Source organism: Vanessa cardui, chromosome 17 (assembly GCF_905220365.1).
Source record: "Vanessa cardui chromosome 17, ilVanCard2.1, whole genome shotgun sequence".
Lineage (NCBI taxonomy): Eukaryota > Metazoa > Arthropoda > Insecta > Lepidoptera > Nymphalidae > Vanessa > Vanessa cardui.
Genome location: NC_061139.1, coordinates 12366525 through 12382280, shown reverse-complemented (window position 1 = coordinate 12382280; position 15756 = coordinate 12366525). Strand labels below are relative to the sequence as shown.

General features: G+C 30.5%; 1 protein-coding gene across 1 annotated transcript; it reads left to right on the top strand.

Moving 5' to 3' along the window:
• The first annotated feature begins 64 nt into the window (after window positions 1–64).
• LOC124536749 (adenosine kinase) lies at window positions 65–13481 on the top strand. The gene is made up of 6 exons (XM_047113334.1): window positions 65–246; window positions 549–713; window positions 865–1008; window positions 8692–8881; window positions 9995–10165; window positions 11024–13481. Exons 1-6 carry the CDS (start codon window positions 236–238, stop codon window positions 11390–11392), a joined length of 1050 nt encoding a protein of 349 aa, XP_046969290.1. The 5' UTR covers window positions 65–235; the 3' UTR covers window positions 11393–13481.
• Window positions 13482–15756: the final 2275 nt, after the last annotated feature.

The following is a 15756-nucleotide window of genomic DNA, read 5'->3' as shown; positions in this document are numbered from 1 at the left end:
CAGCAAAATGTCAATTCACATTCACAGAATATAAATTAATATTTTTTATTTTTTACCTATTCCTCGGTGAGCTTGGAGAGCGTGAGCACGTTTTGCAATTGTATAGATAAACATGCGGTGAATTCTTGCGCGACAGTGTTAATTTAATTTTGTTAAAATAATACAATCACATATATTTTATAACATATACTTGATAGCATTCAAAGTTTTATTTGTTGTATAATTATATTACATAATGGGTTCTAGGTGAGCGATTTTTTTGCTTATTATGCTTCCTTCTCCGGTGAATTTAATTTGCATGAACTAGTGCGTCTCGAATTAACCACATTTAAGCTCTAAGTAGGCACTGGCACTGAATTTTCAGGCGATTTATCGCTTCAATAACATTTTTTTAAATATTTATTATATTAATTTTATTTGACCAGTCAATATTAAAAATAAACATTTATACTTGCTTCTAACTAGCTTAAAGTCAATTAGACCAGTAATAAATAAATATTTTATTTCCTTTTTTAATTAATTATAATTAAAAGATATGTTTATTTCAGCTGTCCATGTGATAAGGAAGGTATGCTTGTGGGTATAGGAAATCCATTGCTGGATATTTCAGCTATAGTTGATGAGGAACTGCTCAAGAAGTATGGTCTACATCCAGATGATGCTATTATGGCTGAGGATAAACACATGCCACTTTACAGGGAGCTTGTAGAAAAGTATGTATGACTTTGAAGTTTTACACATAACATACTAATAATTATTATTTCATAACATCTATTTTATCGCACTTCCTAGTTCAATGAATTTGGGGTATTATAAATATTTGTTCCCAATTTAAAAATATTGTCATTTGTATATTGTTTGTAGATATAATGCTGAATTTATCGCTGGAGGCAGTGTACAGAATTCTCTCAGGGTGGCGCAATGGATATTAAAAAAACCCAATGTATGCAGTTACTTTGGCTGTGTCGGAAATGATGATTATGCCAAAATTTTAAGCGAGAGAGCTATGTGAGTTTATTATAATCTAATTTAAATTATATGCAATTATTTTTTAATCAAAAGATTTTAATAGTAATATTTTAAGCCAATCAGAATTTACTCAATATTTTTTTTTTAACTTAAAATGATAAAGCTGTTGTTGTTTAAAGTTGAATTGACCTTACAGTTTAGTAATAATACTAATATTTTATAAACAATACAAAAAAATCATAGTTAAATACCTTCAACTACATTCAACACCTAATATAGAAAAATTGATAAGGATTATCTTATATGTTGTAGCTGAATATCTTTATTGAGATATTTTTTTATCAAGATAAAATGTTTTGAGAGCAACAGATCTATAGCTAATCAACAAAATCATTTCACATATTCAATTGTTATGTAATTGAATATGTAATGGCTTAAAATTTTTTTGGATTTACCACTCCAATTGGAATGATTTAAAGAATCAAAAAATATTTGCTCTTATAATATTCAAATCCATGAAAAGGTTTTAAAAATTACGTGTTTACATATTTTTTTAAATTTAATGGAACTAAACAGGATGTACGGTTAAAAACAAAAGAAATTTCCAAAGAAAAAAAAAAACAATTGAATCGGAATCACCTTTGTTTTAAAGTCGGTTAGAAATATTATTGCGGTTGTTATAAATATTATAACATACCACTGCAACAGACTGAGGTAGAGAAGAGCGTTCTGATAAATGTTTTGTAAGCGTTTCTTTTTTAATAAATCTCAATTCCTAAAATGTTAATTTTATGTTCAATTATTTTACGAGAGTAGTAACTATTTTTGTGTTTTGAATTTGTTATTTGCTTATTTGAATTTAATATCTTATCTAACGTCAAAATGCTACTCAACGATGATGAAAAATATCAATATTTGAACGAATACAGTCAATTTTCGACCCGTAACAGCGCTCCGCTCTCGTTGGCTGATAAACAGATAACATTTGCCCGCGCTATCGTTGTGGAAACGACGAGTGTTATTTATAGTTTCGCAAAAATGTTAAAATTAACCAGAGAAACCAAAAATGTTAAAAAGTAGATGCGGATTGTTTTTTTATAATTCCTTTCTAAACAAAACTATTAAACCTATAATTATTACCGACGACTCCTGTTGTCAAGTAGTGTGTATATCTCGACTGGGTTCGATTCCCGGCGGATCCAATGTAAAAAAAATCATTAGTTTTCTATGTTGTCTTGGATCTGGGTGTTTGTGGTACCGTTGTTACTTCTGATTCTTGATACAAGTGCTTCAGCTACTTACATTAATGTATGTGATGTTCTCCGATATTTAATTATTATTATTATGGTATAAATTTTATGTATGGTATACATATAAAACTTGTACAAGATTATGCGGCGCTTTTCGGAAGCCTTCCTCTTGAATAGATTTGTTTGTTGATAAAAACCACATTAAAATCCTTTGCGTGGTTTGAAATATCTAAGCACAAAGACGGCGGCAAGCGAATTTGTTTTATTCTAAGTAGCGATTGTAACGCGAAAAGCGACATGGTATTGATAAATAAAATTAAAATAAAGACCGGTTCGTAATTTTCGTAGAATTTAAAGATAAAGTTTTTTAACTGAATACTTGGATACATAACTATAGGTATATAAATGCAAAAGTAACTCTGCCTGTCCTGAATTTGTTGATTTTTAGTATGAAGTTTGAAGTCCAAGAAAGAACAAAGGCTAATTTTTATTCTTAATATCTGTTGACAAACCCCTAAAAAACGAGAAAAGACGTAGGCGACAACTAGTTTTTAATATATCGCTCGATAAGAATAAATGAGAACTAATTTTCAAATTACAGTATTAGATAATTATATTGATTCACAGCCAACTATAAGGGCAATGCAACAAAAATTAATGTCATCTTTGTAATTTAATTATGAAACAATGACATAATACGCAACAGAGTTAATTAACATGAAAATAAAATAAAAAGTTTTATTCTATAAATATGTGTTCGCCATTTTTACTTTTTTTATATAAGTACAGCCACAGAAGAAACACTTTCTATCCAGCCAGTAACTTCTTTTTTTTTTAATTTTCTTCACATATACGGCTGGAGATATTCAAAATGAGACTGTCATCTCATAATACTGGGACAAAAATCGAATTATTGTGATAATATTTATTTATAAGTCTATAATTCTATATATAGACTTAAAGTTGAAGACGATGGCCTACACTTGGTACCTAAGTGTATACTTAGGTACACTAGTAAAGAAGTATGACGTTTTTGATGACAGTAAATTTGGCTCGTTTCTTTCATTTCTCTTGCAGTGCAATGCTCTATCTAAATAGATATATAAAGAATCTAATTTGTATATAACTATTTCCTATTTATATTCCGTAACTAATTAATTTAATGACATTGGCGTGTCCACATTCGTCGTTGAAAAATCGAGTTATAACTATAAAAAAATCTATTTCACATTTTTCCTTTACAAATGATAAGAGGATTCGGAGAAACCGAGATATTAGTTATCGCGTTACATCTAAGAACTAGCGACAAGACCCGGCTTCGCACGGGTGCAATGCTGACACTAAATAAACTACAGAATTTGTTTACTTACGTTATCACGTTAGAAACATCTAAAATGATCAGTGTTTCTTTATTATATTGTCTAAGCATTGTATGCAAAAACCTTCCTCTCGAATCACTATGTAGTAAAAAAACCGCATCGAAATTATTTGCGTAGTTTTAATGATCTAAGCATACATAGGGACAGACAGCAGTAAGCAACTTTGTTTTATAATATGTAATGATGATATCAAACACAAGATTATGTGAAGTGGAAGATTAAATGACACATATTTTTACAAACATAAAAATGACATAGTAACTCAATATTATTTCTTTACACTAGCATTTATTTCTGTAATGCTCGAAAATTATGGTTTTTTTTTAATGAATAGATATGAAAGGCAAACGTAACCTTTACTTATCATTACCATTGTTATATTAAAATATGATGTTAATAATTCCACTTTTATTACGGTACACGCAATTGGTTTTCTATACCAATAGACTCATTTATTTGTTTATGGGAAAGTAACCGTATCAGTCTGCTTTATGCATAAAAAGCACTGAGCGGAATTTTTGGTATGAATGATTTTTTTTATATAAAGCAAGCTCGTCTTCAGTAAAGTTACCTACTGTACCGAAAACCGATAACCGTAATACGCGGATTTTATATAAGTAGGAACTTTGTTAAAGCGTTTCATTTTTTAATTTAATATTATAGTTTTGTCCAACCCAATGTTCATGTATTGTTTGTACCCAATTCCAACTTCATTGAAAAGTATATTTCTTACGACATTACGCAATTAAAGCAACTATGTGGATGAAATTTTATACATATATTATTATTATTGAAGCATGACTTATTAATATTAAATGAACCGAAAACTGAGAAATAGCCGTTTCGTATTGATTTGCAAATTACCGTAAAAAGAAGGTAATCTCAATCGCATTTTTCAGCTCTATTGTTAATTTTGTCAGCTTTGACTTCAATATAGCATGCTATTCAATATACTATGGTATATAACAATGGTTTATGCTATTTTAGTATTAGGCCTTATCACTATAGAGTTCTTAATCTCATTTAGTTATTAACGTGTGTACTGATGATTGCAAAATAAACAAACGTTTCTGATATACTGTCAAATATTATCTTCTCTAAATCCATTCAGAGACTATAAATATGTGCATAGACAAATTTATCATTTTTTCCGATATTCGGATCATATTAAATGATTAAAAAAAAAACAATTTAATTGATCAACAAAAATAAATTCAATTTTGTATACTACCGTCTACAAGGATATTATGAAGTTTACGCTTGTAACTTTATAGTCTATGTAAAAACAGGTATAATGTTATATACACTTAAACCTTCTCCGAAACGCGCCGCATATTATTGTAAAAGTTTTAAGTATATTAATTCAGTAGTTTTACTAAAAGAACGTCTCCTGAATTAGTATATAATATTCTCTAAGTATAGCAACAGTTTCTGTACAAAGCTTTCGTTTTATAGTTCCGGTAGACGCAAGACTACAAGACGCAAGATTACATCTGTATTATATATATAGTTTGATACTAGCGTGTAAAATAAATTTAATATTGAATTTGTTACGCAAGCGAATTTATGATATTACAAGTACGTCAAATTAAAAAGAAAGCTGGGCGTGATGTGGCGGGACGCCAAATATCAATTCATATTCCCGGTTGCTTTTAAATAATAGCGATCCTAAATATACTACAGAATTTGTTTATTTACGACATCACATTAGATACTTCTAAGATTATCAGTGTTTCTTTACTATGCTGTCTTTGTATTATATACAAAAACCTTCCTCTCAAATCAGTCTATCAATTAAAAAAAACGCATCAAAATCCGTTGCGTAATTTTAAAGATATAAGCATAAATAGGGCACGGGAGGGGCAGCGGACGTGCCGCGAAAGCGATCCCGCAGCCTCTCCGTTTCTGTGCTGATGGCAGCCATTGCAGGGGTTTAGTTAGTAGCAATCTCACATAACCCGACATCCCCCCCTGAATCGGGTATCTATGAAGATTTACCCTGCGTCAACCAAAATAAAGTATAGATAGGGACAGACAGCGGTACTATATAATTTAAATAATAGTGACATGCAAATTTACGTCCGTATGGCTTCGTGCAACCCTTTCTGGCTGGGTACCAAATACAAATATCCGTTATTTTACCGTTGTCGTCAATACTTTGCACGATAGACTTCCGGCTTAGAAGTTTAGTGAGCTACCGGATTTAAAGGTAGAAAGCCACACTGTCCAGTCCAATTCACACGATTGCCTTCTCGTTAACATGTAACTTCTTCTGTATTTTTTGAACTGTGATGGCCAATATGTGAATCATATAATCAACAATGATTCTGATTTCAAACCCGGACATATTTTTATTTATATTATTGTGCTCGGAGGCAGTGGCGGATTTAAAAATGTAGTAGGCTATTAAATTTTTGCCGCCCCTACTGACTTTTGAAATTCAATACGTTAGTTTAGTTCACAATCATATTAATTACATTCATTCTGAAATTGCAACTTTATGATTTGCGTTCTATTGTCCTCATAACATCGGCTTTTTCCGTTATTTGTAAAAATCAAAATCAAAATCAAAATAAACTTTATTCAAGTAGGCTTTTATAAGCTCTTTTGAATCGTCATTTTACAATTAAGTGAAGCTACTACCGGTTCGGAAAGTAGATTCTACCGAGAAGAACCGGCAAGAAACTCAGTAGTTACTCTTTTTTAACATTTAAAAAATACAACGTCATGTTAATTAAATACAATTATTTCAATTAATGTATCCTGCTTGGAAGTCAACAGGTATTAACTCCACGCTTTTTTATCATCTACAAAATCTTGTATCGAATAGTATGCTTTTTCTACCAATGTATTTTTAACAAACGATTTGAATTTACTAAACGGCAAAGTTAAAAATTTCTGCGGAATTTTATTATAGAAACGGATACCTTGCCCCAAGAAGGATCTATTGACTTTGCGGAGTCGGAAACTTGGCGTTATAAGTTTATCCTTACTTCTAGTGCATATACAATGATTATCACTGATTTTATCAAAGTGATCAATGTTACTGTGAATATACATGATATTGTTGTAAATATATTGCGACGCAACAGTAAGTATTCCTACTCTGTTAAAAACATCCCGAAGAGAGTCTCTAGCTCCAAGATTATAAATAAACCGAATTGCTCTCTTTTGTAAAATAAAGACAGATTCAATATCTGCAGCGTTACCCCAAAGTAATATGCCATATGACATAATACTGTGAAAATAACCAAAATAAACTAAACGAGCGGTATCAATATCAGTTAGTTGTCTAACTTTTCTAACCGCGTATGTTGCGGAGCTGAGTCTTCCTGTTAGGGATGATAAATGAGAGGTCCACTGAAGTCTGGAATCCAATTCTATTCCTAAAAACACCGTAGTATCAGCTACTTCAAGACGGTCACCATTTAAAGATATATTATAATTTTGCTTGCTAACATTAGGTAGGGTAAAAACTACACATTTTGTTTTTTGAGCATTCAAAACTAAATTATTTACTGTAAACCAATTGTGTATCTGTGATAATGCACCGTTCACATCGTCATAGTCATTTTTTTCCTGTCAACCTTAAAAATCAGCGAAGTATCGTCAGCAAACAACACTATACAACACTATACTATGATTATAATCTAGGTGATATGATATGATTTATTTTTTTTCTGTAAGATAATAACAAATTTGGGCTAAATTTGCCGCCCTAGCTCCAGCCTACTTAGCCTATTGGTAAATCCGCCACTGCTCGGTGGTGAAGGAAGGCTCCAATTCTTCAAAAGGGAGAGGACCTTTTACTCGACAGTGGGACGTCAACAGGCTGTTACGTCTTTTTGATTATTTAATTAAAATAATAAAATATCAACCAACTAAAAAATCATCTTTATATACAAAATATAAATAATGTATTTGTTTCATAAATAAAATTCAAACTAGAAATATCGTAACATGTAGTAGGTAATCTTAATTTAAATAGTATGACATAACGCACTTAACATTAATACTGTTTGTACAAGTGTTTCATGAGTTTCATTAATACAAGCTCAACAGAAGATACATTGTCTGGTTGTTACGATATTCAAGGTTAATAAATAAAAGTTATATAACATACTTCAATTAAATGACAATGTTTTTTTAAATAGCTTTATTGGTCGACTTAAAGGAATAAAAATAAGAGATTCTAAATTTAAAACCACCATTATTTGACGACGATGATGATGATGATGATATAGTCTGAGTAATATTTGTCCAATTTACACGAGTCGCATTATTATTATTACACCAAGCTTCATTGAAACGAGTGTTACATTAATACATAGATACAAACAATGTAGGTATGAGAGAATTATGTTTTCAAAATGACAAGCGTCAAGCTTAAAATACAGAAAAATCAGCGATAGCTTAAATCCCTTATTAAATATAATTTCTTTATAATATTAGTATGAAATAAAGTATAATTTGACAACGGATTAACCACGTTAAATAAATTCGTAATCCTTTGTTTTTGAAATTTTCATTCCAAATATTCTAGAGATATATACAGTGTTTTGTTTAGTTATTCTTTTGTTCAACGAATAAAGTTCATTGAACGTCTCATTTTAAGTAGGATAATATGAAAATGTTAAACTTATTTCGTTAACGTTTATTGTGTAAATGGTAGAGCATTTAGCATGAGATCATTTGAAGTTTTAATTATTTTTTCATGTGATATTGTGTCTACTGTTCTCGTAAAATGAATAAAGTAGAGACACAGAGTACAGGTAGAAGAGTAAGAGTTTATTCTAATTTGGATAGTTTATGACATTAATCATCATCAATACTGATTATGTGACGAATCAAAGCAAAAATATATTGATTCGGTTATGAGCTTATCTAAATCCTTGATTTTTAACAACAACTCATTATAGACGTCGCGTCGTCGTCATTACAGATCGTCACTTTAATAACTTTACGTTACAGCTAAAACAATTTTAACTTGAAACTAAAACGGTTCTAAATTATAAACGTGATTCTAAACGTGAAACTGATAATTGACATTAATATAAAAAACGTTTCTAAATAGTTTTATTTTTTAATTTTAGTGCTGAAGGTGTAACTGTCCACTACCAAGTGACGGAAGAGGCTCCCACGGGAACATGTGCTGTCCTCGTGACGGGCACACATCGTTCGCTGTGCGCCAACCTGGCCGCCGCACAGAAGTTCACTGCGGACCACCTGGCTAAAGAGGAATGTCGGAAGAGCATTGAAAGCGCAAAGTTCTTTTATGCATCAGTGAGTTTGTCATAATTCATTTTTGTAAAACATATATTATTAAAAATAACATTTTCAAATTGTCCTCCTGACTCGATTGCCACTCACCTATGTGTTGAGTCGAGATGGACCAGTGGTTAGAACGCGTGCATTTTAACCGATGATTGTGGGTTCAAACTCATGCAAGCACCGCTGATTCATGTGCTTAATTTGTCTTTATAATTCATCTCGTGCTCAGTGGTGAAGGAAATGGCCTTTAGCCCAGCAGTGGGAATTTACAGGCTGTTGTTGTTGTTGTACATGTCAAAAGAAAATATATTAGTATCGGTTCAAGAGTATATTTATTGGTCCAAAAATGGGAATAGCACTTCGCTACTTACAACCGATAAGCTTTAAGAAATATATGTACCTACTTGCAGTATCTAATACATATTGCAATTGTGTTATGTTACCTATATTAACGTAACTAAGTTATAAATTACTAGCTTCTCTTAACGGCTTTGCGAGGGTGGAAATAAGGGAAAAACTGACTTTTTCATAAGTCTCCTTAGGATATTGAAAGAAAAATATATTTTTTTTGGTCCCAGTCCTCAACTGTCGCAGAACACTTAACCAATTTTTCATAACAATAGGCTATTTGACTGGTTTTTAAAATCCATTTTATATTATTGATTAGAGGTTAAGGAACCCAGTAAAAGTTGATTTTTTTATTTCTAGTACATATTTGCCGAAAAATATCATATTAAAAATTACATATTTAAATAACGCGCGAAAACGCTACTTGGACAATATGGCGCTGCAATGGGGTCGGTGACGTCACTTTGCTGTATTTTAATCTGTGGTACATATAGTAGAAAAGCAAGGTTTACAAGAAAGTGACTTCATCTTAAGCCCTGCCAATCAGAAGCGTTTTGTGTCACGTGACAAACGTTTGAAAAAATGCATTTTTATTTATTGATTTATGAATAAATTAAGTATTATTTTCAAGTTTCGTTAGTAAATAACCATTTTTAAACTCATAATATACACTGATTACAATAATTCACAATTTATTTTTCGCATTGTCAAATAGCCTATTATACCTAGGATGTGTTATATTTATTAAGATTCCTAATATATATTAATTCCTTCCAGGGCTTCTTCGTGGCGGTGTCGCCTGAATCGATAATGCTGCTTGCGAAACACGCTCACGAGAAGAAACACACATTCATCATGAACTTGAGCGCGCCCTTCGTGTCGCAGTTCTATAAGGAGCCGCTGGAGCAACTTATGCCCTACGTCGACGTTTTGTTCGGAAACGAATCGGTGAGAATATCATCTATGCTAGTATTTAAACCTTAACAGATTTAAATAAAACTAGTTATAACGGATTTTAATCGCGTATATTAATTGTTTTGGACATCCCGACGTTTCGAGCACTTTACAGCGTTCGTGGTCACGGGTAGACAGATTATTTGTACGCTCTTGTTTTAAGATTTACATAGTCCGATAAAGATAGCCTGTATGTTGAGATTATATGGAATTAAGTCTATTTCAGCGACTAAACAAGTAAAGATATAAGTCTTAGGGTAAATATTCCATTGCTAATAGCTCTGCTGTATTATGGATTAAAAACATTTTTTAAAATTTATAATACAACAGTATTCCACTTAATTGGAATTTATATGCAATTTTCGTTCAATGATCAAATAATTCGAGTCTATTTACAACGGTTTTGTTTATTAATTTAATATTTTTGTCGTGTATATAAAATGAGAATTTTAAATGAAGCTGGGCTTCAATCCGGGCAAGCATTTCAGGTGATAATTGTTAATTTTACTAAGAAATAATAATACTTTTATTTATCAAATGAATGCAGTTTTTACCCTAGCTAACTTAAGCTAGGGTAAAAACAAATTGTATATCAAAACAAATGTAAGAATCTGTATACGAAGCGTGAGGACAAAAATGATGGCCAAATTTTAGCGGGCGACGAAACAGCACTTCATTTAATTATTTCGATGACGTCACGCACGCACACATTATCAAAATCGCGTGCACGAACTGTAAAGAATCCCTCTCAAGAATACACAATTTTTTGGCTATCGCTTTGTTTCACTAAAGTATATATATGTAAGGTATTCCAATATAATTGAAATTTAACAAGCTAATATGATGTTGCAGGAAGCAGATGCATTCGCTAAAGCGTTCAACATCACAGAAACCGATCTTCAAGGGGTAGCTTTGAAAATAGCGGCACTACCCAAAATTAACTCGTCCAGGCAAAGAGTGGTTGTGATAACCCAGGGTAAAGACCCAGTGATCCTGGTAGAGGGCTCCAAAGTGACCCTGGTTCCCGTTGAAAAACTATCCAGGGAGCAAATTGTGGATACAAATGGGGCAGGGGATGCTTTCACAGGTGGTTTCCTAAGTCAAATGGTCCTGGAGAAACCTTGGGAGACATGTGTCAAGTGTGGTATATACAGTGCGACTCATGTGATACAACACTCTGGTTGTACATTCAGCGGTAACAGTGACTTTAGAGAAAGTTAATAATTTAGGATTAGTAGCTCAAAGACATATCAAATTGCAATACCATCGAATAGAGGTTGAAAATAATACAATTCGTACAAATGTATAACAATTTTTTTTTTTCACAGTTTATGTAGTCATCGGATGTTATCAACTACATTTTAGTTAGATATAGACGTAGAATACAAAACTAATTTTTTCGATCATTAAGTTTTCAGCTGGGTAAGAAATAAAATGGTATAATTTTTTCAAACTGCAACCCTTTTAAAAGCAATAATATGGAAAATATATACAAAGTAGGAAGCACTATAAATTTTAAATTGAAGTGATGTCTGGTTGAAAATATGCATAGTAGACAAATAATTTGCTTTACATTTACTTAATTATTTAATAACTTTGAATATGGCAATTGAGAATTGAGATAATTTTATCGTTAACAGTTAATATTATATGTTAGTTACTAACCATTGCATCATTATATATTTATGCTTGTTACCCATTCTGACTTTGTACAAATTAAATATTTTTATTTCTTTTTTATAATAAATCCTTGAATCCGATTGAAGCGCTACCTAGATTTAATTTATGCCACACAGGGACCTATTCAAATACAATAAAACATTGATTTGGTTCAGCTATTTGAAGAGTACATTGACAAGCACACATAAATTATTTATATATATGCATAAACCTGTACTAAAAATACTTTATATTACATAAAATAAATTGATAATACTGTTAATGGGATAAGTACACATATTTTGATATTTCTTGTGAATTTTTTATTGCCATACTAACACAGTTTTGCCAAGCGAAAGTTTTTTTTTATCAAATAAAATAAATTAAAAGGTTATAAAAGCTTATACAAGTGCCTAAAGAATGTCAAGTTAAATTAATACTTATGAATTATAACCGAGTTTTGACAACTGTTGCCAACTTATTAAACAGTTTTAATATTCTCGTAGAATATAATTCTCGAGAAATGTCCTTCCCCTCGCCAAACATTAGTATAATATGTCACCAGTATACTTCTGTTTGTTATTATATACAAGAATATGGTGTGAGTTTTTGAAATCAAATAAGAATAATGATATGTACTTCCATTAATATTATTTCTCTTAACTAAATAACAACTCATTAAATGTACAAATATATATATGAGTTTGGATACAAGAAAACTTATTTGCAACAAAACCAATATTTTGATAAATAAATAAGTTTTAAATAAATCATCAAGAGGCTTCTAGTTGAGTCTCAATATCCCTCTTCCCTTAGGTAGGTAGCTTTTACACCTTAGATATAATATATATAATCAAAGCTTAATTTTTCATTTGAATAATTTTTTTCGCTTAAAAATAATTATCAACGAGTTGATTAATCAAATTATTTTTTTTAAATTCCTGTCTTACTGGCTGTATGACATCACCCAAAGGCTTATATTGGCTATTAGTATTGTAAATAGATCTGATAACAGAAATAACGAATAAATAGTTTATATGAATATTGCAGAAAATTATTTTACATTGAAATACTAATAAAACAAGTTTATTTGGATAGTCAGTTATTTGTAATAATAACTAGGTAGACCGACCAATTTAAACAAAATAGCTTTTAACATTTTATAAACTAAATTTACATAAATAATATGTCAAAAACAAACTCGCATAACTATAACAATTATAACATTAGTAACAAAACAATCAATTAATAATAATGTGGCATGTAAACTATTAAATGTTTTTAAGCTTTTTATGTACATACTTAACAAGTTGAAAATCGAAATATTTTTTTAAATGCAGATTATGATTGTTGATAATAGTGATATATGGTTAATTTGTACAACTTGAATAATACCTCAATTTCTATTAAGGGACTTAAATCGCTCTTGGTTAGTTGTCTTACCTTCTGCTTTTTATTTACTTTAAATGTCTATCTGTTTAAATACTATCGAATACTTTATCAGATGGACTTGCCAATTTGGCACATTTTCTTCGTCACCCAAGAGAGGCATACATCTATACACCTCGACAATGGTGAAATCTTTTATAGAATTCAATATTTTACCAATGCTACGCGTTACCCGTATTGAATATATATCTGGATTTATCCTGCAAATGAAATTGGGTATTTCGTTTCGATCTTTAGCCTTCAGTAGTACATTCCTGTTTTTCCTGTAAGGTAACAGCAATAAATAGATGTGTGACTTTAATTTAGTTAAAAATTGTGTATTTGAAATGCAAAATCACTTTAAAAGTAATATTATTGTTGTACTTATGTTTATATTAATAATTGATGTGAATAAAACTTTTTCTACTATGTTTGTTTTTTTTTTTTTTCGTTGTTTGGTAAGAGAATATGTTTTGATGATTTAAAATTATTTCTAGATTTACAGTTCGATATAATACATACATTTTGGGCTAAATTATGAAGTATACTTAACCTACTACAATAAAATGTGTTTTATACATATTTTAAAATGCGTAACTTTATAACTTGAATCTGTTTAACATTTTGATGGTAATATTAGTAAAGTAAGGTACTTGCCAAAAAATGACATCTTATCTTACCCCATTTTGATCATTAAATATCGTAATTCTTATTTAGCTTATCTGATTCTATGCTTTTAAGTCAACGGAGAAGGTGATTCCAAAATACCTTCTTTATTAAATTCCAATAATGTTAAGTCACTTTTGTTTCAGCCTCTGTACATTTAATAAAATTCAACTCAAAAGTATATTACTTTGTTTACAAAATAAACTTTCATAAAAAACCCGCTAATTTTAAGGACGATTGACATTGCTATTTTTTAACAATTAATGTACATGGATTAGGTGGCTGTGTTTTAACATAATACTTACTAAGCTTAATTACAAATGTATTAACCGTCATTTTTAAATGATTTAATGAAATAAAAATAACAATAATATAAAAAAATGAAAGGTACTGTAATCATATTAGAATAATTTTATATAAGGTGGAATGAAATAATCATTCCTATATAATAGAAATAATTTATTTCCAAACATAATACAAAGCCTCAGATATTTATATAAGTATATAGTAACACTTAATTGAGGCTACTTTATTGGTTATTGATTATCATCATTTTTTTTATTTTTTTCATTAAGAATAAATTGTCTTAATATTTAATGTTTTTGGAAAATGTGGCATTTTATTTTTGTACCATTATGTTCTTAAAAAGTCTTGCAATTATGAATTTTGACGTGGGCTTCTTAACACGTTAAGCCGCTAGGGTCGCTGCGATCGAGATATACCCGGTGCAACAATAACGATGTTCGAGCATGCGTATCAAAAGGGCATTGAATGCAAACATACATAATAATATATCCTATAAATTCTTGTTTGATGGGAAAAAACAGTTATTAGCTAGTACTATAATTAAGCAAAACCTCCTTATTAAATAATAATAATAAAACAAGTTAATATCGATTTTATATGTTTATATAAAATATTTTAGAACACAATTCACAAAAAAAATTGGAATGAGCTTAAAACCCAATTCTTTTGTTTTGTTTTTTTTTTAATGATCCTTTTTAAGAAACCCCGCAGTATAGAGAGCCGGCACTTAGCTTTATTTCTTCCTCGTCTCTCAGATTCCATTTTCTATTCTTTTCTATTCTTTATTAATGATCGTCGACAGGTTTGAAAACTTGAGATTCGTATGCGGGAATAGAACACTTTTTTTAAGCTTGCAACTCTCACATTTTCATTTTTTCCGTAGCAGTAAGCAATTTTTGTGATGCCGTGCTATTGATTGTTATAATCTTTGAGGCTGTTCTCTGCCGACAATAAGAGAATATAAAATGTATTTGACCTAAACCGAACACGATCATGTATTGAAATTTGATAAAATTGTTATGGACATCTTTCAGGGAATACAATGTTTCTAAGCCGATAACTAAGTTTTTTTACGAAATTCCCATGGTAAAAATAACATTTATTTACCCGTTAATAGAAACAGATTTTTCCGTTATAGGAATTATTTTTGATTTTTGAGTACAGAGATACTAGGCACTGATCTGGCCATGAACCGCTTAAGACTGGTAGACGGTTAACACCGTCTTCAATTCTATTATGAAGAAACCATCACAAATCCTGCTCCACTCTGTGCTTGATTATATGATATCTAAGACTTCTCTAATAACATATATATAGTTATACTTTATTTCGTCCAAAAGAGGAAAAACCAAATACACAACACTTGACAGAATTTACGACGCGATATCATTGGTCGAGAGCTTGACTAATCTATGATATTCACGTTGGATTTACGAATAAATAACGTTTTGAACATCAACGAAACTGTTATTAGAATTTTGGAAGTACAATTAAAAAGAAAGTAAGTAATAGTGTTTTATCATAAA

Bases quoted from the DNA above. Each gene is read 5' to 3' on its own strand.
- LOC124536749 (XM_047113334.1), top strand. The intron at 714-864 runs GTATGTATGACT...TATTGTTTGTAG, and splicing joins TACAGGGAGCTTGTAGAAAA to ATATAATGCTGAATTTATCG. The intron at 10,166-11,023 runs GTGAGAATATCA...ATGATGTTGCAG, and splicing joins TTTTGTTCGGAAACGAATCG to GAAGCAGATGCATTCGCTAA.